The 22749-nt window shown below is 43.5% G+C and overlaps 2 protein-coding genes across 3 annotated transcripts in view; one reads left to right on the top strand and one right to left on the bottom strand.

The window, feature by feature from the left end:
* LOC119459204 (cytochrome P450 2C31) overlaps window positions 1-22749 on the top strand; it is a 273595-nt gene that overhangs the window by 75962 nt on the left and 174884 nt on the right. The window lies entirely within an intron of this gene.
* On the bottom strand, window positions 9248-12388 carry LOC119458473 (uncharacterized). Its single transcript, XM_037720315.2, has 4 exons — window positions 12035-12388; window positions 10553-10613; window positions 10325-10487; window positions 9248-9400 (listed from the first exon to the last, which is right to left on the bottom strand). The coding sequence occupies exons 1-4, from the start codon at window positions 12386-12388 to the stop codon at window positions 9274-9276; spliced, it is 705 nt and encodes a 234-aa protein (XP_037576243.1). The 3' UTR covers window positions 9248-9273.

Below are 22749 nucleotides of genomic sequence, written 5' to 3'. Positions count from 1 at the left end.
TTTACCTGCATTTTATAGGACTTAAGAATACGGAATTCATATATTTTTTCTACTTCCATGATACGGTATTTTGAAAATAGGGAACTTACATGTGATGTAAAAGGTACATTCAGTATAGCTCTCATCGCAGCTTTCTGCAATATTAGAAGTTTGTTTTTACAAGTAATGGTAGTGGTTCCCCACACTAAATGACAGTAGTTAATATGCGATGTGAAAAGAGCATGATATATTATCATCTTTACTTTGATTGGTAATGTCTGTTGAAATTTTCTTAATAGTCCTACAACTCGAGCTAGCTTGGTGGTTATCAAATCAACATGATTGTTCCACAACATGAATTCATTAAAGTAAACACCTAGTGTTTTCACGGTACTCACTATTGCTATAGCGTTTTCACCAAGGGTTAAGCTGAGGTCAGTCATGAAGTGCATATTTTTTGGTCTGAATATAACGGCTTTAGATTTTACTGTGTTAATTGCTAATGCATTTCTTCTGGACCACGCGTGAAGTTTTGCAAGTACATCATTGCCCTTACGAATTAAATAACCTGCATCCGTTCCTGAAAGAAATATGCTTGTGTCATCAGCGAAAATGATGTAATCAGCCTCATTATCTATTTCCACCAAATCATTTATGTAGATATTAAACAGTAAGGGCCCCAGTATGCTTCCTTGTGGGACCCCGTGGCTAATTGATTTCCACTGGGAGCGAAAATTTCCTAGGTGAACTGACTGAGTGCGATCAGTCAAGTAGCTGGAAAGTAGATTAAGCGTTACGTCGCGGACACCATACAATGAGAGCTTCTTAATCAGAGTGATGTGATGAATCCGGTCAAAGGCTTTCGAGAAGTCTACGAATACACCAAGGGTAAGTACTTTGCGTTCAATATTATTTAATATTAATTCCTTCTGTTTAAGTAGGGCTATTTCTGTTGATAAGTTTTCGCTAAAGCCGAACTGCTTAGATGATATAACATGGTTTCTTTTTAAAAAACTGTTAAGGCGAATAAAAATTATCTTCTCCAGCCCTTTGGAAAAGATCGGAAGGATCGACACTGGCCTGTAATTGCTGAGCACGTTTTTAGGACCACTTTTATAAATAACAATAACTTTCGCTTTTTTCATCGCTGATGGAAAAGTTCCGGAGCTAAGTGACAAATTAAATATATGAGTTAGAATTGGGGATATGACATCAAGTACATGAAGAACCGGTAACAATTTTAAGCCAAATGCATCTTCGCTCCTGCTTTTTTTCATATTATTAAATACTGATAGTACTTCTTCATTGCTTGTAGGCAATAATACGATGGAGTTGCACACGTGATTGTTAATATAATGTAGCGCACTAGGATCATGTGAACTGTTAACTAATGTAGTAAAATAATCATTAAATTTGTCGGCTAAATGAGCACCGCTATACTGAGTTCCGTCGATTTCGAGAGCTTCAGGTGTTTTATTCGAAGTTCTATGAAGTAGGCGATTAAGCTTAGCCCAGACTTGACTTTGATCGGTTGTGGCATTGAACATAGAGATATGGTAATCATCCTTAACCTTTCTCAAGGCAGAAGTCACCTTATTGCGGTACGCTTTGAAGGCTGCAAAGTCACCTGGATCACGACTTTGTAAAAACTTCTGAAATAGTTTATTTTTATAAGAGATCATATGAAGGATGGCTGGTGTCATCCAGGGCTTCCTAGCTTTTTTCGGAGGGTTGACACATTTGTAGGGAATCTTATCTCGATATACAGAAATGAATATATCCAGAAATGTGTTAAACGCCTCACCTACTTCTGTTTGCTCGAGTACTGGCTCCCAGTTTTTATCTATGATGGCAGCCCTGAATGACCCAAGTGATTCAGAGTTGATAAGCTGTGTCGTCATAAAGGGTGTTTTTTTGCAGTATGTGTTTAAAGCAGGAACTTTACACACTAAAAACACAGGAAGGTGGTCACTTAATGCATAGTTTAAAACACCGGTGGACAAAACTTCAGTTGCCATATTGGTGATCAGAAGATCAAGAACTGTTTCTGATGTAGGTGTGACACGGGTGGGAACATTCACTACATTAGTCAGTAGATACGATTCAAGAAGAACAAATAATTCATTAGTTCTATTTGACGTCTCCTTAATATCGATATTAAAATCACCACCGAGTAGTACATGGTAATTATTAACATTCGCAAACTGAAAAATTTCCTCTAGATAATGAAAAAATGATTGGACACAACCTTGCGGCGGACGATACACCACAATGAATAGGAATTTGTTATTTGACAAACACAACCCCTCATAATCAGCAGTAAGAATACTGAATCGATCAACATATTCGCAGTGCAAACTGTTGCGAACAAACAAACACACACCACCTCCACGTCTATTTACACGATTGAGAAAAAATGAACTATAACCAGGCAAACTAAAACACTCAGAATCATTAGAAATCCACGTTTCAGTTAACATAATTCCCGTGAAGTCAAATGTGAATTTTTGTAGAAACACGTGAAAAACATCAAGTTTTCCACGGATTGACTGGGCATTTATATTCAGCAAAGATAAGCAGTCAGAACCACCAGCCAATAGCTTGTTCATGTCGTCAGGCGTGAAGTTTATCCCAGTCATACTGTTACCAGCCATTTCTAAAGGGAGCACTTTACTCGGCTAGTGTTCTCAAGTCCTCATTGCTTTGAATCAGATGTGCTGTTTCTCCAGTTTTTTTTCTCACTAGAACCTTGCCATTTCGACACCACACATACTGATACCCAGAACGCTCCGCCCATTTTTTGGCAGTTTGCAGTAGCTGCCGGTTTAACAGAGTCAGGTTTTCTGTTACTGCTACTTTAGATTTCAGTTTTCTTAGGTCCTTATTTTTTTGCAGCCAATTGTCTCGCATATCCTGGCGAACAAAGCGTACTATGATACCTGGGGTTTTGTTTGGCATACAAGGAAGTCTGTGCATAGCGGAAACATCACTTGGAAGTAGGTCCGGTAGGCCAACAGACTGGGCAACTTCATTGACTTTGCAAAGCAAATCCTCATTTTGAGATTCTGTGATGCCATGAATAACTATATTTTGCCTGCGGCTTCTATACTCCAAGTCATTAACAGTCCTTTTCAGGACTTCAACTTCCTCAGTGTCACTGCGGGATTCAACAGCCTCAACGCGTTTCCGCAGCTCTTTCAGTTCTGCGTCATGTCGCGACATGACATTCAACACCTCATCATACTTGTCCGACATCATACTAATCGACTTCTCAATGTTGTCTACTTTCTCTGGGAGGCTTTCCATCTTCTCTAGTTTAGCTTGGATAGCAATTAGCACTGCAAAAATGTCACTGTCAGTTCGGTCGTTGCCTGAGCCTCTCAAACGGGATGAGTAACACTGAGGACAGTTCCATGTGGCAAAGAATGCTTCTGTCTTATTCTTAGCCGCCGCTTCCGTAACACCGGAACATTTGCCCAGGTGATACGATTTATCGCATACCGAGCATTTCATGACAAGGCTGCTGTCAGACACAGTTTTCATGCACTTGGGACATGTCTTATCAGATACCGACATTTTTCAAGTTCAAAAACGGACACCACCACAACAGTCAAGCATGCAGCACTTTGGCAGGGAGCAGCAGCAGATTAAAGTACGCCTGAGAGGACTAGGACAAGTTAAAAAGACCAACCTGTAACGAGTAGAAAAAGAGCGTTTTGATGCGTGCGCTTTCTGCCGCCGCCGCTGCCAAAGTGAGCAAGGGGGGCGTTGATGACCACGGCGGTGCTGGCTGGAGGAATCGCAGCTTGGTGACGCTAGCAGCGGACGTCAACTCGATGCAATTTCATGGGTAGCAAGATAAGCGTGTCAGCAGAAAGGACGCAGCATGAATTAGTGGTGGGTTCACGGGCAATTTCTTCGACGGATCCCGCAATACAGACGAAGTCTTGAAAACTGTAACGAGTAGAAAAAGAGCGTTTTGATGCGTGCGCTTTCTGCCGCCGCCGCTGCCAAAGTGAGCAAGGGGGGCGTTGATGACCACGGCGGTGCTGGCTGGAGGAATCGCAGCTTGGTGACGCTAGCAGCGGACGTCAACTCGATGCAATTTCATGGGTAGCAAGATAAGCGTGTCAGCAGAAAGGACGCAGCATGAATTAGTGGTGGGTTCACGGGCAATTTCTTCGACGGATCCCGCAATACAGACGAAGTCTTGAAAACTGTAACGAGTAGAAAAAGAGCGTTTTGATGCGTGCGCTTTCTGGCCGCCGCCGCTGCCAAAGTGAGCAAGGGGGGCGTTGATGACCGGCGGTGCTGGCACGGCGGTGCTGGCTGGAGGAATCGCAGCTTGGTGACGCTAGCAGCGGACGTCAACTCGATGCAATTTCATGGGTAGCAAGATAAGCGTGTCAGCAGAAAGGACGCAGCATGAATTAGTGGTGGGTTCACGGGCAATTTCTTCGACGGATCCCGCAATACAGACGAAGTCTTGAAAACTGTAACGAGTAGAAAAAGAGCGTTTTGATGCGTGCGCTTTCTACCTTTCCGCTCGAAATGTAATGCCCGATCTTCTGTCCCGCAAAGGAACTTTGCCGGTAGGGATATAATTCTTTGTCGTGTGTCACTGCACTTGAACGCCTTTCCACTAGATGTCCCCTTACCTAAAGGACTTTATAGTGCCCGGGTGTCAGGGGTATTCGATTTTCTCGGTCCTTTCCCAAAGTCCTTCACGTACTGCCGATACATGGATAATTGTATGCGTGCATTATTTAACAGGTTATACCTAAACAATGACACTTGCCTCAGCCATAGCATCTGATGTTTGTGGTTTATTCTGCATTCGATTATCCTCTGTCACGGAGCCCCTCGTGTGGTGATACGTGATTGCGGCCGGTAGTTCACCATTCACGTTGTGGGAGAGTTACTCTGCCTTTACAGAGCTTCATATCGCCATTCCTTACAACCCGCATAGCAGAGGTATAACCAAGTGCACCAATCGTACCCTCGTCACCCTACTTTCAGTGGATGTCTCAGCTGATCATAAGAACTGAGATGCCATATTTCCTTTCATCCCGTGTGCCTTCAACACCGCCAAACGTGAAGTCACAGGATACGCACATTTCTGTCTCTTCTACGCTCGCCATACTCAGTTTCCTCGACACCATATTTCCTTTCCCCTCCGAACAAAGATGCTCCTGTCGCACAGATTAATCGTGCCGAAGAAGCACGTCGACTTGCCCGGCTCCGAACTCTATCGGCACATGCTCATGCTAAGGCTGATACAACGCACCACACTTGCCCGTCAGATTCGCCACAGTTGACTTCGTGTGGCTGTGGACACCGGTTCGGAAAAGGCAACTTTGCCGAGAGCTCCTTTTCAAGTATTTGTGTCCGTTGTTCATTCTCAAATGTTTGAATAGTTTGCCTTACGACATCGCTTAAGTGATGGCTCATAACCGTCGTTTGCAAAAGTCCCAAGTTATGTACGTCGCACGTAGAAAACCCTACCATCAGTGCGCATTCTAACTCGATTGAAAAGCTTCTATTGCCGCCGAGCAAGATGTAACGCTGCACCAAAGGAGCGTAGAAAAATAGAAAGAAGAAGCGGCGGAAGGTTTTGGTGATCGGCTTGTTCGGACTGTCCCATGCATTCACTGCCATTTTCACCATTTGCATTTTAAATAAATCAGGTATATATACGTAACATTATGTTTGATATTTAAGTAGATCAAAATAGACCTTGATGGATAGCATTTCTAGATAATAATGGAGCCTGCGAGAACATAGATATGGAACGGTCATGGGATAGTCTCAAGCACGAAGGCGCCGATGGTGATGTCGTGCTTGACGAGATATATAGCAACGACCGAGCACGAATTGTATGGGAAGGCCGAAAATGTAATGAAGTGGTGGAAATTCGCCAAGGACGTAAGCAAGGATATCCTCTGTCTCCATTGTTGTTTACGTTCTGTGCAGTTTGTGCTTATCTTGTTGTTCACCACTAAAACACAGTAAATTAGGGTTTTATATATCCTACATGCGAAATGGGCAAATGGTGCTACAGAAGATCCCTGGACTGATGTATGCGGACGTCATAATGCTAGTTGCTGACAATAAAAGATATTTACCGCCACTTGCGAATGTGCGCGGGAACGCAGCGACAAAATGTAGGCTTTAAATTTAGCACAGAAAAATCGGGATTGATAACCTCTATTGAAGCGAGGAGTAATTACGGGTGTCAATTCAACAGCTAGTCATACCCATAGTCAGACAATATAAGCAACTCGGCATATACATAAATGAAGGAAATACTTACTCATGCACCCAGGAAGATGACCTGAGAATAAAGGGGTAGTGGAGTGCAGCAATAATGAATCATAGATCACTTTGGGGCCACAATAAGTATTAGGTGGTGCGTGGCATATGTAAAGGAATAATGGTGCGAGCGCTAACGGTTGCAAATTTCATGCTGTGCATAAAATCGGATATCTTGTTGGGGTTGGTAGTTAACTATTGATCTGTAGGACGGTTGTCTTTAGGAGTCCATGGTAAAACCACAAAAGAGGTAATGAAAACTGGCATGGGTTGGGCGTGTTTTGAAGTCAGAGAAGAGAAAAGCTTAATTAGTGTTAAAGATAGACTCGGGGAACATGGATGAAAATAATTTGGCGGTTAAAGTGCCCAAGTATCTACACCTGAGAAGTGTGCACACAGAATGGAGGAAGAGGTCGAGGAATTTAGCAACCAAGTATAGTAGTATTGAAAATGTGCATAGACAACCAGGAGCCACCAGAAAAAAAAGAAGATACAGAGACAGCGCGAATTGGGCGCCAAAATAGAAACAAAAAAAGAACATTGAGGTTTACCAGAATGGGATGAGAGAAATTAGAAGGGAAAATCTGCACGATAACGCAAAGAAAATGCCTTGCCATGTGAGTCTCGATCTGGTTTCCTAAGGATAAAATCATACCGGAGCAAGTATTCGCAACAACATGAGTCACGTGTATGTGGCAGCAAACATCAGCACAGCCTAGTGGAATGCGACTGGATTCCCCCAGTGATTCCTGTAGGTAACGTACCCCTTCCTAAAGCGCTTGGACTTGAAGTGGATGTAAGCATCAACTAGTCAGCTTTCGACATAGTCAAGAGACGTTTACAGTATCAGCAGGAAAAAAACGAGGGAAGAGATTGAAAGGAGCGGATCTGTTACAGATCCGCTGTTACATAGGTAGCTTGGAAGGTAGATAGACAAGATAGGCTGGGTCCCTATTCGTCAACGCCCCTTTTTCAAGGGAATGCAATTATAAAGCATCATCATCATCATCGAAGCACGGAAAAGTAGTCCCGCTACAGTCCACGCCTCATACATAACTCATTTCGACGGTGCAGAAAGTTGTGTCGCTATATTGATTCAATGCTAACGCATTACCATAAACAGTCGTCGTGATCGTGGCAGTCATCGTCATCGTGGCAGGATTCATTACATACAATGCAAACATTCTTATTAAGCTCAATACGATTCTGCTTTATTGCACTCGTGACTTGCGACTAAAGTCGTTGTAGCATTTTTTTTTAAATATGTGGCGGAGCCGCCATACACAGATGTTGACCGCTCATGTGGCAGGAAACATGAATGCCATCATAAAGTCAGAAATTTGTTCTTACGAAGGTTCCAAAATAGCAGCTGCTTGCGGTGTTTTTCTTTGGTGGGGGGGGGGGGGGGGGGGACTGCTATAGCTGCGTGTTGTGATGATGTTTCTTTAGGGGATATTTAGTTACTCTTTATTGGCTTGACGTGGGAACTGATAACTATTGAAAATCTTCGAACGTTTTTAAGTTCTTTTTATGGAATGATAATTTGATGCGACAGCTTGTTTTTCGCTTTAAACTGCAGGATGTTACCAGCTAAGTTACCATCCTAATCGCATTAACACTTTCCGGCTATGCCATTCCACGTAACGGGCTAATGCCCTCTCTCACGGTTCGTTTATGGAAAGCGACTTGAAATAATATCGCTATTCATGTTTTCTATTCAAATGAAGGATGAGAGCGTTTGATCTCAGAAGTGAAAAACGAATGTGTATTTACATATAGAAAGTGGCAACAAAACACACATAAACAAAGGAAAACAAAAATAAAAGGATAAAGAGCACTCTATATTGCTTATAACATGCACGGCTCTCATTAATTAAAGCCACCGCAATTCTAATCCTGCAGTTATTAGGCGTATCCGAATGCACAAGGACAGTGGACAGAGAGCGGGTGCGGCTCACCAACAGTTCGGGTAGATGGTCCAGTAGGATAAGTACGCCGAGCCGTTGTCGACGGAGCGTACTGGTTGCTGCTTGAGCGAACCCCAGGTTGTCGCGAGAAGGAACCTTCTACTGGTTCAGGAGGTTAGGCATACCAGGTTTTGCCGGTAGGAGTCTGGACGCTCAGGCCAACGGCCCAACGGCTTACTCCCATTCCCGGCAGACGCTGACTTCTTCGACGCTCGCTTGCGTCCGGACACCTCCACACCGTTCTAGGGTCTCTCTCACATCTCTTCTTGTTCCTAACTTTCCTTCTAAGTCACCCACCTACTCTGGGACTGTCCTCGCTACGATTTACAGAGACGATCGCTCGTAACCGCGACAGCGCGCTTGGATCAAAGACCTTTGTAAAAAAAATTTTGTGAGAAAAACAGAAAATGCATGGCAAATTTAGTGACATAACAGTTCTGTTCTTGTCTGTTTTCCGTTTTCCATTTAGCAGTAATTTTGCATATGTTGTCTGTTATTGCTTTTCTGTACTTCTACAGAGATTTTCTGTTGCCGATCTCTTCTTTAAAAAACAGGCTTTTTGTATTTGCACACAATTTTTCTATTAATGCTTTTTCTGTAATTCTACACAATTCTTTTGTTAATGCTTTTTCTGTAATTCTACACAATGCTTCCGTTAATGCCTTTTCTGTAATTCTACACAAATTTTCTCTTCCTTGCTTATATATATATATATATATATATATATAGGGAGAGAGAGAGAGAGAGAAAGAGAGTGCTAAAGAAGTTATTTTGCAGATTTAAGAAAAATGGGTTCTGTTCTTTCCTATACTCAGTAGATATCAGTATACTTTCTATACTCAGTAGATATCAGTAGATACTTGTGCTGTGTATGTGCCATCTGCAAAAGCAGCAGCGTGCAGCCCCAATTTCCCATGCATAGTGCTAGCACTATAACCAGAGTTTTATATTCACTAACAGAGTTGAAGGCAACAGTTTGAACTTCCAAATTTTACTGTTTATTTAGAGGTCAAACTCAAGCTTCGAACTTGTATTGATCCAGGGCATTTGCCAAGGCAGCGACTTTTGGCGACAAACAATACTGCTTCTTCGACGTTCGTCGTGCCTTTGTGCTTCTTTCCGGGTTGATGCCCGCGATTGCCCTTAAAGAAACAAAATAAGAGGCAGGATTAATGTACTAAGAATGCAACCGGGCTAATAATGTGTACTCCCAAAGCTTAGATGCTGTTTGAAGCATTCACTGAACAAATCAAGGCAGCAGCTCCTCCCAATATGGTCTCGTGATGTCACACAACCCTACGGCCAATCAGTGCACGGCCATATCTGCAGCCAGCTTCCACCTGTCAGAGTTACACCCATCATTTTTTGCTGCCTAGCAAGCTCGCACTCCTCCACCACCCTCTATAAAACACCGGCTCCATGAGCTGCAAAATATTCAGAAACTACCAAGCTGTGCTCTGAACGGAAGAAAATCTAGGTGCGTACTGTTTCTTGCAGTAAATGCAAAGTAAATTTGTGTTTGAACATTTTCATGAATGTTCCCTTGAGTGGAACGAGCACTGAGCACAGAACCTAGTGGCGAATACAGGTGCAAGGAAGCAGTAAAGTTGTGGATAAAGACTAATTGTTTTTTGTCTCAGTTAGAAAAGAGTAGGTGTATCGTGTTTTGTATATTCTAGAATTTTTTTTGTTTTATTTCGATATTGAAGCAATTCCAACTTTGGTTTTTAGAAAGTTTTAGTATTGAGACTTCTTAATTTATGTATAAAATTTCAGTTTTCGTCCCTGAAAATATATTAACATAGCTCCATTTTGATATATGTTATAGCAAGACAGTGCAATAGTATTAAATATATTTCCAGCACCTCCCAGAACTGCCTCTTTTTCTGCAGTCCCTAATGGGTTAAAATCGCTAGCAACCCCAATTTTTAAAGTTTTTCCCCACCCTCTCTAAAGGCCTAAAAGCAGTAATTTTAAAACAGCCTACCAGCAATGTTTCTCGAAAATATGTGCAACCGTAAGAAATGCAATAGGTCAATGCGAACATACATCGGGAAAGATCTCACCTCTGCACAAACTCCAATGTCAAAGCCACTTCAGGTGGATACTCTATGTTAAGAACGAAGTATAAGAGGAACATGACTTTGAAAGCTGCAGCCCGCTGAGTAGTCAATATCGCAACACCATCCACACAGACAGTAAACATTTCTGCCTCAAAGAGACCTGGTCCTAGAAAAAAGAGAATAAAGGAACATCAGTACACCAAGAGATGGTCAATGATTCCAAAATCTAACCTTTCATACATATTATGGGCGTCACTGGCATGTCTCCCAAGTCATCATCATGGGCGGTCTCCTGCAAAATGAGCAAAGCAAGACAGAGGGAAGGCATTCAAAAACTGGTATCTTGCTGCATGAAATACAAATGAGATTGTGGCAACTCCTGTTCGAATGTACACGATCATACTCTATGCAAAGCAATTGCATTTTTACGCTTTCAAAATCTTGTTCAACCATGGACGAGATATGCAGCATATTTGGAGATAGCAGCAGATGACATGGCTGCACCTGTGAAGCACCCAAATAACTCAGATACATGTCATGGATGAGACCGACGTTTAGGTGAATCTATCAAGGTTCTGGGTTCAAATATGCACCGGGACGAATTCATATTCAAATGCGTAGTTTGTGTGGAAGCTGCACAGCTTTCCTGTGTAGCTGTGTGGTTGTGCTTGCGTGGATACTAAAGAGTAATTACTTTTATTACAGGCCATCCATCATATTATAAAGATGACAAGATAAACCACATGCAAAAGCCAAAACACTTGTGAAGACTGCTTTTTTTATCAGCTTCACAATTACATTAAGACATAAAATCAGGCAGAGAACAATGTCTTTAAACCATACAGAAACGTTTCATCGTTGCAGTCAAACATATTTGTTTCTAAGGTAGACTAAAGAGATATTTTAAAAAGAAATTTATCACTACCAAAATTTGGGGGTCACCTAAGCTGTGCCCTAAAGGGTATTGTGCAACTGCGTTAATGGCTCCCGTCTGCAGACCCTCATTCGCATATATCACGTGCACTTTTCTACTCACTTCATAATCCCTTAATTTGTGCCGCTATATCATCTCGCACAAACTTATTAGCATACAAGCTACCAGATTTCGCGAGACTACCAGATTTGAAGTGCCACTTCAACCAAACCATACAAATGTGCCTCTGGAGCAGTGTCTCAATAGGGGATCCAAGGGGCCCTGAGAGTACGATTTCCATTTCGACCTCCCATCTCAATGAAGTCAGATGAGCTGGCTGGTCCTGCCAACTCTGCCGTTTCATACATTATCGCAACACCACACAATCCATCGGCCAATCAGTGCCCTGCCAGAGGCATGCTCGTGATTTTTCCCTGACAACACCAACGCTGAATATTCTATAGGACGAGGCCTTAAACCATTTTGCGTGAATTGTTTTGAACACTTTATACGTCAGTGCCATACCCCTACTGTATTTTTCTTGACACCTACTCCCAATGTCTCTCTCAAAGCACTCTACCTTGAATAAACAAAATGTGCAAAGCTCAAAAAGACTGAAAAAAATTATGACAGCAGATTTTAAATATCACCGCCCTAACTATATTGTAACATTTTGCCAGTAAAATAATGCAGGTATGGAGAGTGGAATTTTTTATACATACATGCAATGTACACCTGAATTCTGCATGCACAAGCACTTCTCTTCCAGATGGCAGCAGAAGAGAAAATTTTAAGCTTGCCTCAACAGTCTTGTAGATGAGCTCTTCATCCTCGTCAAACAGGGCAAGGAGAAGAACAGGTGCACCTTCATGTTCTGGTGTCACACTCTTGAGACGGTTCTTGGCTTGTTCAATTTCTTCGAGACATTTCTTCACCTTTGGCCTCTTCATCTGACTATAAGCATAACGATATACACGAAGCCCAATGCTTTCCATGCTGGCATCAATTCTTTGGCAAACCTCAGTACCAAGTAGCTTCTTGGAATGCTCAAGAAGGAAGTCTTCAGTAAACAAAAATGGCCAGTTTTTTTTTACCTCTGTCACACTCCCCGACTGATTAATGGTCAGTCTTTGTGATGCATACGTCTCAATCATTAAACGAGTGACAAGCTGCTTGTTGGGATGCACTTTAGCATACTCAGAAAGGAGCTGCTGCTGCTTTTCCCGCTGTGTCAACAAACTTTCTCCACTCGGTAACTCCGGCTGCCATGCTATGCAACCATAGGAGTCACGGGTAGATCGTGGACGTGGCTGGAATGAGTCTGGGTCATCAACAATTTCAGCAGGCAGCACATGTGCAATTGGTCTCTTCTTGTTGTTGATGCAGTTTTCGAGCTTCCACATCAATGTCTCAACTCCCGTACCAACAACTGTACCCTGTAGCAAATCCTGAAATGATGAGGGGTACATTGACACAACTTTTGATGCAATTATTCTCAGGTTCCGTCTGCCAGGCGCTGAATGCTTATCCAGGATGAGAGAACTCAGCATTCTCACCATCTGGTTCAGATCAGCTTTTGTAGGCCTTTCTTGTGCTTTGCATGCTTGAAGTAAAGTTGACGAAAACATTTCCCAAGGGATGCAAAATTTCTCAGCCCATTCATCTAGCTGTGAGTTGGCATCTGAAGTCACCTTAGCACAACTGCCACTCTGCCCAGGTGAGAAAGGAGCAGCACTGATGGTCTGAAACTTTTCAAGTAGGATGCGCCTTTGCACAGGGGCTAAGAAGTCTAAGTCTGACTCTTGTAGATATCTGAAGTGTTCTGCACATTTTACTCCTAACTCCTCCAGTTTCTGACCAATGGTTGTGAAGTCCTCCTCGCTGAGTGCTGGAAGCCACTCCTGAACAAATGACATGAAGTCCTCTGGGCTGAAAAAAAAATTAGCAATTATCTAAAACTGCATGCTTCAGTGCCATGACTGTGACTTTTGGATGGCCAACATCATATGACTCAAGTGGATAGTAATCATGAAGGTCTTGAACGAAAATGCACTTCAGTGTCCCAGATTCTGGACCCGGCAAGAAATATATCATCATCATAGGTTCCAAAACAGAGCAAGTGACACGAACAAGATAACAGATTTTGTTGTCTTGCAATAAAATGAAAATGATCCGGCCAAACACCAGCCTGCTTTCCTCACGAGCCAAAATCACGACCATGTCTTTGCTGTACTTGATGCCCCTGTATTCAGCTTGGTATGTGCAATACAATTCTCTTCCTAGTAGTCCACAAGTCTTGATGGCTTCCTGAACTTCGACACTGAACAAACTGGGGCAAAAAAGAAATGTGGAGTCGATCACTAAGTCTCTTTCAAAGCGGCAGGTACTTCCCCTGTACGCCTGAAGAAGCTGGTGTTTTTCAGCAAGTGTTAGTGTGATGTTCTTGAAGTTCTGGGCACTTCTTATGCACTTGCGAAAATAGCCATGCTTACTTTCACAACGCATAGTCCATAACCTAATAAGCGGTCCAAACTGAGTAATGAGATAGGGGTAGTGAATCATGTAATGGTGCTTCGGTTTCAGAGGTGTACCAGGGAAGAGCTCAGTTCTTCGGTCAATGTAATCTTCTATCAAATCTTTCAGCCTCATTACCATGGCCATATTTATTGCTGGAGCGCACGCCAACTGAACAAGTTCACTGAGCATCAATACTAACTCCCATACAGGGTCATTTCTGCACACCTTGTCATGAAGAAAGCAGGGTAAAAACCGAAGCATATTCCAGTTCTGGATTGCGTGTCCACTCAGCTTTTTAAATGTTTTAGAAACCTCTGCTGGCTGGTCGTTCGCGTCTACTCTTTTGAACTTGAATAAAAGAATCCTTTTATTCAGTTCTTCAACAGATAACCATTGCTGCTTGGTGATGAAGTATTGCAGCATCAACGCAAGATCGTACGATACCACACCTTCAAACAGGTCATGTGCTAAACATGGAGGGAGCCCAGGAGCACAAACGTGAAAGTATTTTAGGCCATTAAACAAAGCATCAAATTTAATGCCTTTGCATGAAAGAAGGGTACAGTCATCCTGGAGTTCCTTCACGGCCTCTTTGTAGTTCACTTCATTTCTTAGCTCATTGGTGTCAGAAATGTTTTTCTCAAACATATTTTCGCGCTTTACTAAACAAAACCTGCACATGTATTCAGCTGTGCTGAAATTTTCCATGAATCCACCAATACTGTGGCTGCCTAGGTTGTCGCCCAGAATTGCCACCACAGTGCCATATGTGGGAACGCTGTCCACCAACGTGCAGCCAGCTTCAAGCTTTTTGATGTCACTAATCAATGTAGCAAACACCTTCTCCTGCCCGAAGAACAAAATGTCACTTTCTTTACAAAGCAGCACTAACTGAACTGCACAGATACGACTTCTGTTCCAAGAACGCAGGTTTCCAAGCAGCAGATATACAGCTAGAATTTTGTGCTTCTTTGCTGAACCTAAAGGATTTACCACTTCAAAAGCATCTTGAAAAAGAATCAAACGCAAAGCAGTGGGGTGATCCTGAAACAGCGGTATTGACTGAAAGACCTTCCCATCACTGAAATCCTTAAATACACCTGGTTCATGAACTTCCAGATTCATACACTGATCTTGAACTGAGGTATCTCTTAGCAACGATTTTATCGTTTCAATTATTGGGACATAATGAAAATGAGCATCCTGATTGTTTTTGTTTTTTCCAAGACGCACAGCTACTGGCTGCACATAATTGAATTTGCTTTGAAAGTACTCCCTGCGAGAGTAAGTGCTCCGAAAAGCTCCACTGTTGCTGTGCAGGCCAACAATAACGTCACTTTCAAGCATACTTTTGACAGCAAACTCAATGAACTCTCTATTCAAGCCTGCATCTCTCATCTTTCTCCTTAAAGCATCAGCCATGTAGTCAAGATTGTTGCTTTGGAGGTCACAAATTGCCTCAGAAATGACTTGAACTGTTCTTGAGGGCACTAAGCTCTCTGAAAGGAGACGCAGATAGAAACGTCCAAAAGCATCTGTAATATCAGTACATAGAAAATCTTGGTGCATGGCACCTTCAGTCACCTCTTCTTTGCTTCCATCAACCTCTGAGTGGCAGTCCTCACTCCGCTGTTCCTCAGGTGAACATGTCTCCAAGCCAGTACTACGAGTCTCCGTTTCAAGATTAGTTTGTGCTTCCATGTGCCTTTCTGCAGAGATGCCCTCTAAATAAGACTCGCATACACCTGGTTGAAAAGCGTGCCTGTGACATCGTGAAATGTGGGAGGAAAATGTGGACTTGTTTGCAAACATTCGTGAACAAGCAACAAAGGGGCATGAAACATTCTTCCCTTCAGTGATGTGCCTTTTCAGGTGACTCAATAAAGACTTGACATCTCGGCATGTCTGTATGCATGTATCGATGGTGCAGGTCAGTGACACGCTCCTGCAAGTTACTACAGCCGCCGGAATACCAACACGCTTGTGAGATCTGAATATATGGCTCTTCATGGAGCTCACTTTCCTAAACGCTCTGCAGCAGTCAGAGAAAGGACAGCGAATTTGAAGGCTGCTTTCATTTTTGTGCAGAGATGCATGCTTCAAGAACTGAGGCAAAGCTTTGGCAACTGCTTGGCATATGCTGCACTTGTATGCCATTCTGCATGTTACGGGGCACTTGAGTGGACTTGACCTCTGCAACAGCAATGAATTTAAAATTCCACAGAAATTAGCATCGAATTTTGCGTCATCGGAAATGTTCCAAATCATAACTCATACAGAGCACTGTACTTACATTTTATTACACATCTTTGGCTGCAGCTATCACATGGTGGCAGCTTGACAAAAAAACAAAGCTACCTAAACAACTCGATAGGTTTACTGCAATGCTTTTATATCTACAATCTGCAACTTATTTACAAACATGTGCAGAAAGTGAGACACTGAAGGTACAATTCCCATTAAAATTTACTATCTGCAATGGTCAAAAATGGAATTACACACTTGCACTGTGTGCTACTAAAAGTGAGTGGGAAAGATATTTCGGAGCTAGCACTTCAGCTTCATTAACTTCGTAGTCAAATGTGGCCGTTGAGAGCAAAAGTGCTTCGAATCCCAACTCCTTTTATGTATTATCTGAAGATGCAAACAAGCTTAGCAGGCATCTTAGAAAAGCTAGGGATGAAATGTTTAAAACAGCTCACCTGGATTGTGAAGTCATCACCTTGAGTTTCTGTTAGCCGGGAGTCACACACGGTTATGCTCGACTGGTTCCGAACCAAAAACGAATTTCTGTTGTGGCCACTAAGTCAGCATGAGTGGTAACCCTGGATAAAGTTCCAACTGCAGGAAAGAAGCGAGGATCAACATAGAACCGACGCATCTAAAAATTATTTAACTAATTAAAAATTAGTTTTGCCCAGTTTTATTGCATGTGATGGCAGCGACACACAGTCCTTAAAGCGAAGGACCTACTGGAGAAAGAGTTACTACTCCAGAAAAATAAATTTAAAAAAAGAAAGCTGGTTCGATATGCCCAGTTGCCTTGTACTACGCTTGGTTCTGGAACAACTGAATGCTCTCAATTACTAGACTGGGATGTTTCGTGCACGCTGAAATGGTCAGATGACCCAACAATTACTGTTACACACAATACTAAAAGCTAACTCACCACACAACCTCTTTTAAAGACTGAATGCTGAGGGCATGTGCTCATAGCTAACTTAAAATATGGTTCCACATGCGGAATGCACCGATTGCGCGATCTCAAAGGGAAAACGCGCCGCAGGGCTCACTGAAGGAATATATACTGTACTCGCAGACGGAACTAACCTCCGCGCACTTCCTAAAACACACAATAAATATGACCTACTCATGGTGGAAACTTTCCTGACACCGCATTTAAAGAACGGTAGCTGTTGCAGGCCGCCTCAATAAGCGTTCACTATCCACGTTTGCTACCTAAAACTCGGAAGAATACCTAACTTTGGTTTGATTTAACGTCCCAAAGAGGAGATCAGCAATGAGGTGCACCGTAGAGACGGCTCCGGAAATTGCTACCACCTAGGGTTCTTAAAGTGCACTTGACGTGCTTGCCGAGACAAAGACAGAACACATTGGCGGAGCTATGTGACAAATTGAAAACGGCCATCGATAGTCTGGATATAATCTCGTGGGGACTTCCGGGCGACGAACGAAATTTTCTGTGGCTGCCGATCCGAGCGAATAGGAAAACAACACATGCAACGTGTTTCGCCCGACAGCACCACTCGTCGCTGGCCGCCGCCGCCTTCGCATGCACGGATCTAAGCTTTCATTATGAAACTACCTACGTTCTCGTTCCGTCCTTTGCATTCCACCAGCTACCCTTCAAAGCCCTTCATTCAGCGAGTACAGGCGACGTTACAGTTACACTAAAGGCGCAGATATACTCCGACAAGGCGCGCGCGCGCGCGGCTTAGCAACGTCACGTTGGCCAAAGCGCGAAACTACACTGCGGCGGAACTCGACCGGCAGCGCGTTCAGCGGCTTTCGGCGCGCTTCAACGGCTCCCGGCACGGGATGGGCCGGTCTCTATTTCGCGCCGAGCGCGTAGGCCCCGCGAGAGCGGTTCCCGCTCTCGCATAGGGAAGGGGACGTTCTGGGCATGCGCTCCTCCGCTGCCGCCGCTACCTCAGCCGTCACGCCGCCCGAATGCCCGACTAATATGCGCCTGGCGTGACATCGCCAACTGACGTGACCAACAACCGGCGCCCGTGCGCCGCGAACGTCGGAGTATACCGAAGTCTTAACTCCAAACACAGCACAATTTCAAACACAACGTTTGCGATTCAATCCCCGAATGTTACACATGACCGCTGCAAAAAGGAAGGCCTAGCTCATGACCGCATAAGGTGCCAGCAGGAAGGCTTTGTTCAATGTAGCCCTACAACTAGTTGGCGTATTTACAGGAGTTGCAGTGGCCAAGCCCATTCCGCTATACAAGACAAGGAACTATCGCTTGCGAGCTAACAGAGCTTCGTCGTGGCCGTAAGCAAATCGAAGTGAGAAATAGGTACTACCCTTGTTTCAGCGTGGACGAGCGCGGTGCCCGGTCTCGTTCGTTGAGCGCTCCAAATTTCTCCCAGAAGCAGCAATAGCATGTCACAAGACACCAAATACACGATGCTGCTATAAGCAGCCAATCATACACGTACTCAACGACTTCCGTTAACGAGCAGCTAGCGATAAAGCCAACATCGACTTGCACAGCTACCACACGGGAACAAAGACGCTAGCGCAACTGATGACGCAATGTATAAGTGTGCTAAGCGGCCAAAGTTAAGCTTCCGCAAACGAATGTTGTGTCACTCCGCTGCCTCCGCAATATAGTTCGGTTTCGTTTTCGCCTAGTTTCGGTTTCTTTTTTATTGTATTGAATTTGCGTAACGAACCGGTCGCATTTGGTGTGCACGACGGCTGTCTGAAGAAAGTTATAATAAGTACGCTGCGCTATTATATCGCTACTGCCATCGAGGTAAAGTATAAGCGCATGCACGCGATCTTGCGCGCGACAGCGACAAGCGACGCGATGGAGATGGCTGTCGCGTTCGCTCGTCGCCTACAAGTCGTACCGCTTGCGAGCTACGAGATGAGCGACAACTTTGAGCGACGTCTCCCCGGTGTTGCCGGTATGAGGGCAGCAAATACGCGCCGAAACTGGCGTGACGCGTGCTTTATTCATTTAAGTTGATGTGTTTTACTGTAAAGAGCAGCATAAATATTTCTAAATCTCTTGCACTAGGTGCTTACAGGGTGTCCCAGCTATCATGCAGCATGATTTAAAAAAGAGGAACGGCGTTACGCGAAGCAAACCTAGTGCGCATTGTTTCCAGTACAGTGGAGTAGCCGCCAGTATTTTTTCGTTACTGAGATTTAATTAGCTAAGCGTAATTAATTATCTAACTCGAGAAGTACTGTCCTAATTATCAAAGTGTCAATGAGAAAGTTGTAGAGCAACATGAAAAACTCCCTATACAACTTTCTGTTGCTCAATACGGGCTACATAAAAGTGTTTTCCCGAGCGTGAAAGAAGCCCGCGAATACACGCAAAGTGACTCGAGCGGCCAGTCGCGCGGCAATTGTGAGTGTATTCGCTGGCTTCTTTCACACTCAGTAAAACACTTTTATGTGGCCAGTATTGAGCAACAGAAAGTTGTATAGGGAGTTTTTCATGTTGCTCTACAAATTTCTCATTGAAACTTTGATAACTAGGACAGTACATCTCTAATTAGATAATTAATTACAATTACCTAATAAAATCTCAGGAACGAAAAAATTACTGGCGGCTACTCCACTGCACTGGAAACAATACGCACTAGGTTTGCTTCGCGTAACGCCATGCCTCTTTTTAAATCCTGCTGCGGGATAGCTGCGACACCCTGTATATATATATATTCTAAGTATTTTCTGTGCGTTTCCTAGTACTGCTCTCCTCACAGGCCAAAGTTGAGGCCTGGAAGGTATTTTTCAATAAACAAATAAAAAAACAATATATATATATATATATATATATATATATATATATATTCTAAGTATTTTCGGTGCGTTTCCTAGTACTGCTCTCCTCACAGGCCTCAGTTGAGGCCTGGAAAGTATTTTTCAATAAATAATGAAAAAAATACTATATATATATATATATATATATATATATATATATATATAGAAATGTGCGAGTCGTCCGTGAGCCAGCTTGCTCACGTATGTTTTATGGAGTGCGGTTTCTGAAGCTTGGGAGATGGCGCGTATGTGCACACTCTTTATGCGTCAACTCTCAGTGGCTTAGTAGCTGTAGCATTCCGTTTTTGAACCCAAGGACGCGGGATCGAATCCTGACTGCATAGGCCACATGCATTCTAATGGAGGCATGCAGAGTAAACAGCCCCAGTTGACCGAAATTCATTTGAAATTCTCCGCTCCGGACCGTATACCATAACGTATCGTTCCAAAGCCTCCCTATACCGACTCTTGTGAGGTCTGCGAAGAGGTTTCTTGTTGTAATATTAGTGTATCGAACCACATATTCTGCAGAGGTGTTTGTGAAATAATTTATGAAGGTAAAGAGAGCCTAAAAACAAATGATATTAATATAATATCCTCACCATCCGGCATTTCTGTTAAATTCAACAACGACCATGTTTCTTGAGTAAACATTTTCTGTTAAGTTCAAGGAAAAGTGCATATATAGCGCTAACTGAAAAAACTTGTCTTCTAAAGAAAGAAATTTCTGTTATTTTTACTTTCAAGAACATTTCAGTACCCAAAACAGAAAATCTTCTTCTTTGTTGTGTTATTTCACAGATATTTTTTACAGAGGAAACTTTTTTAGAATGCCTCCATAACAAGACATCGCAGCGGAGGGCGACGAAAGCTCTGTTTCAGTTTTAAAGACTACAGAATTGGACAAGCGGCTGTAGCCTGAACTGATGTTTACAGTGCTACAAATGCTGATGTGCTGTCCAGTGATTGTATACGGTGACAGTGACAGACTCTGATTGTGCATATAGCCTCCCTTTCTTTCTCTATCTCTAATTTACTGTCACTTTGCCTGCCCCTCCCCTCGCTCCCCAGCGTAGGGTAGCAAACCGAACCTTCGCCTCTGGTTAACCTCCCTGCCTTTCCCCTTTCCTTCTGTCTCTCTCTCTCTCTCACCCAACGTGTACGGCCCTTAATGGTCGCTTTCTTCTTAGCATTTTGCTTTGATGGCGCGCAAGATTTCACGCGCGTCGCTTCTTCGTCTTCGGCTTCTTGCGCTCACCCACTCGCTCTCGATGTTGTGTTGTCTTCGCCGCACCGCTCTGGCTTCGTTCACTGTCACTCCCTAACACATAACACCTTCCAAATGGTTACATACCTAGTTGTCAAAGATGGGGTCAAGCACGTTTATTGAAGAGAGGCACACACTTACTCGCACATAGCAAGTGACCCAAATTGGCCTCAAAGACGTTCATTGAAGACCAGCACAGACCGAGTGGTACAGGCCCAGTGCTTTAGTCGGCGTCAAAGAGTTTCTTCGAATAGCGGTGAGGTGTAGATTTGACTCAGTTATATGAAATATGATATCAAATTGCAGTTGCTCTATGGTATCATCCTGAATTTCATGAAGATAACACCCTGAAAAAAGGCCAAAACTCATGTTCAGCTTCACGAAATTGGCGCTTCCGACTAAAAAAAAACAAAGATGCCCTTTGAAGACTTCATTGGCCATTCGATGTTATGTGGTACAGGTGCGTTTAGCCTTCGCACGGTTTTTAAGTCTCTGGCTGGATGTGTTGCCCGTTTCCTAAGTGCTATAAAGAAGGGATGCGGCGCATGGAACAGGATATCGGTTTGTCGGCAATATAGCTGTTTGCCAGGTAGTTCGCGAAAAATCGCTAGGTATATTTCCAGACAAACTTTCAGCGAGCAAAGGTAAAATACTATTTACTGAGTGTCATAGATTGCTCGCAGTAACAGCTTTCTCGCAATGCATAGCACTTTCACTGAAATAACCGATAACAAAGTGCTGCACTCATATTTTTAGATGACTGTGTGCATGTGTAATTGTTCTGACTAAGTTCAAGAGGTTCTTATTGGCCACCCGGTTAGAAGACCATTAAATTTATTGTGGACTAGAATGCAGTAAAATGCGCAGAACACATTAGAAAACTTAAAACCTGGTTTCGAAAGGTTTTAATAGCCAAAAGCGAGCACAGTTCGCAATGCCTAACTTAAGCTGACAATATTACAGCCTTGCACAGTCAATACCAACTAGTCTCGCGAAAATAGTCTCACGACGCAGTGTAGTGCGTTGATGCCTGTCACGAAAACACGGGCTGGTCTCGGGCTCTATATATAAATATCAGGGGGTGGGTTTAGAGAATGGAGGCATAAGCTAAAATTGGAGCTTCCAATGTTACAGCTAAAGCGCGTAGAACAATTTATGCTTGTACTTGCGCACCCACTTTTCTTTGTCGTAAATGCATTGTTCTTAGTCGTAAGTGTGGGGTGGTATTTATTACGACAACAACTGTATGGAAACTCCAGGCAAATTATCACAGTCGCCGTGATGTGCCGTATAGAGTGCGATAAAGCGTGATAGAATCGCGCATCGCGTGCTAAATGCGCAGTGGGTGTGAAAGAAAATGTGCAAGTGTGATCCGAGAAGAGCGGTCGCTTGATGTGGGCAGTCTCCTCGAACAGTAACGTTATGTGCAACGCTGTCACGTGCGCGCTAGGGGAGAAGAACGCGTGTGTCTTATTCAAGTACTGCCGTGGCTGCGCATGTGCGTTCGCGCGGCACACTGCATACCTGGCGCACGCGCCGTATGCTGCAGCTAATTGGCGGCGAGTGCAAACAAATGGGGCGAGCCGAAATGGCTGAGTTGCTTATTTCGCGGTGTGTTACCAAGCACCTAGTGTGGGAGGTCATGTAATCTCCAGTTTTGTGAAAGTGCTGAAGCGAGACGTCACTCAAAGAAGT

Source organism: Dermacentor silvarum, chromosome 7 (assembly GCF_013339745.2).
Source record: "Dermacentor silvarum isolate Dsil-2018 chromosome 7, BIME_Dsil_1.4, whole genome shotgun sequence".
Taxonomy (NCBI): domain Eukaryota; kingdom Metazoa; phylum Arthropoda; class Arachnida; order Ixodida; family Ixodidae; genus Dermacentor; species Dermacentor silvarum.
This window is presented reverse-complemented; position numbering and strand designations above follow the sequence as displayed.

Bases quoted from the DNA above. Each gene is read 5' to 3' on its own strand.
- LOC119458473 (XM_037720315.2), bottom strand. From the start codon at position 12,388: ATGATTGAGACGTATGCATCACAAAGACTGACCATTAATCAGTCGGGG. The intron at 10,488-10,552 runs GTTAGATTTTGG...TCTTTTTTCTAG, and splicing joins GCCCATAATATGTATGAAAG to GACCAGGTCTCTTTGAGGCA. The intron at 9,401-10,324 runs GTGAGATCTTTC...TGTTTCTTTAAG, and splicing joins ACATTGGAGTTTGTGCAGAG to GGCAATCGCGGGCATCAACC.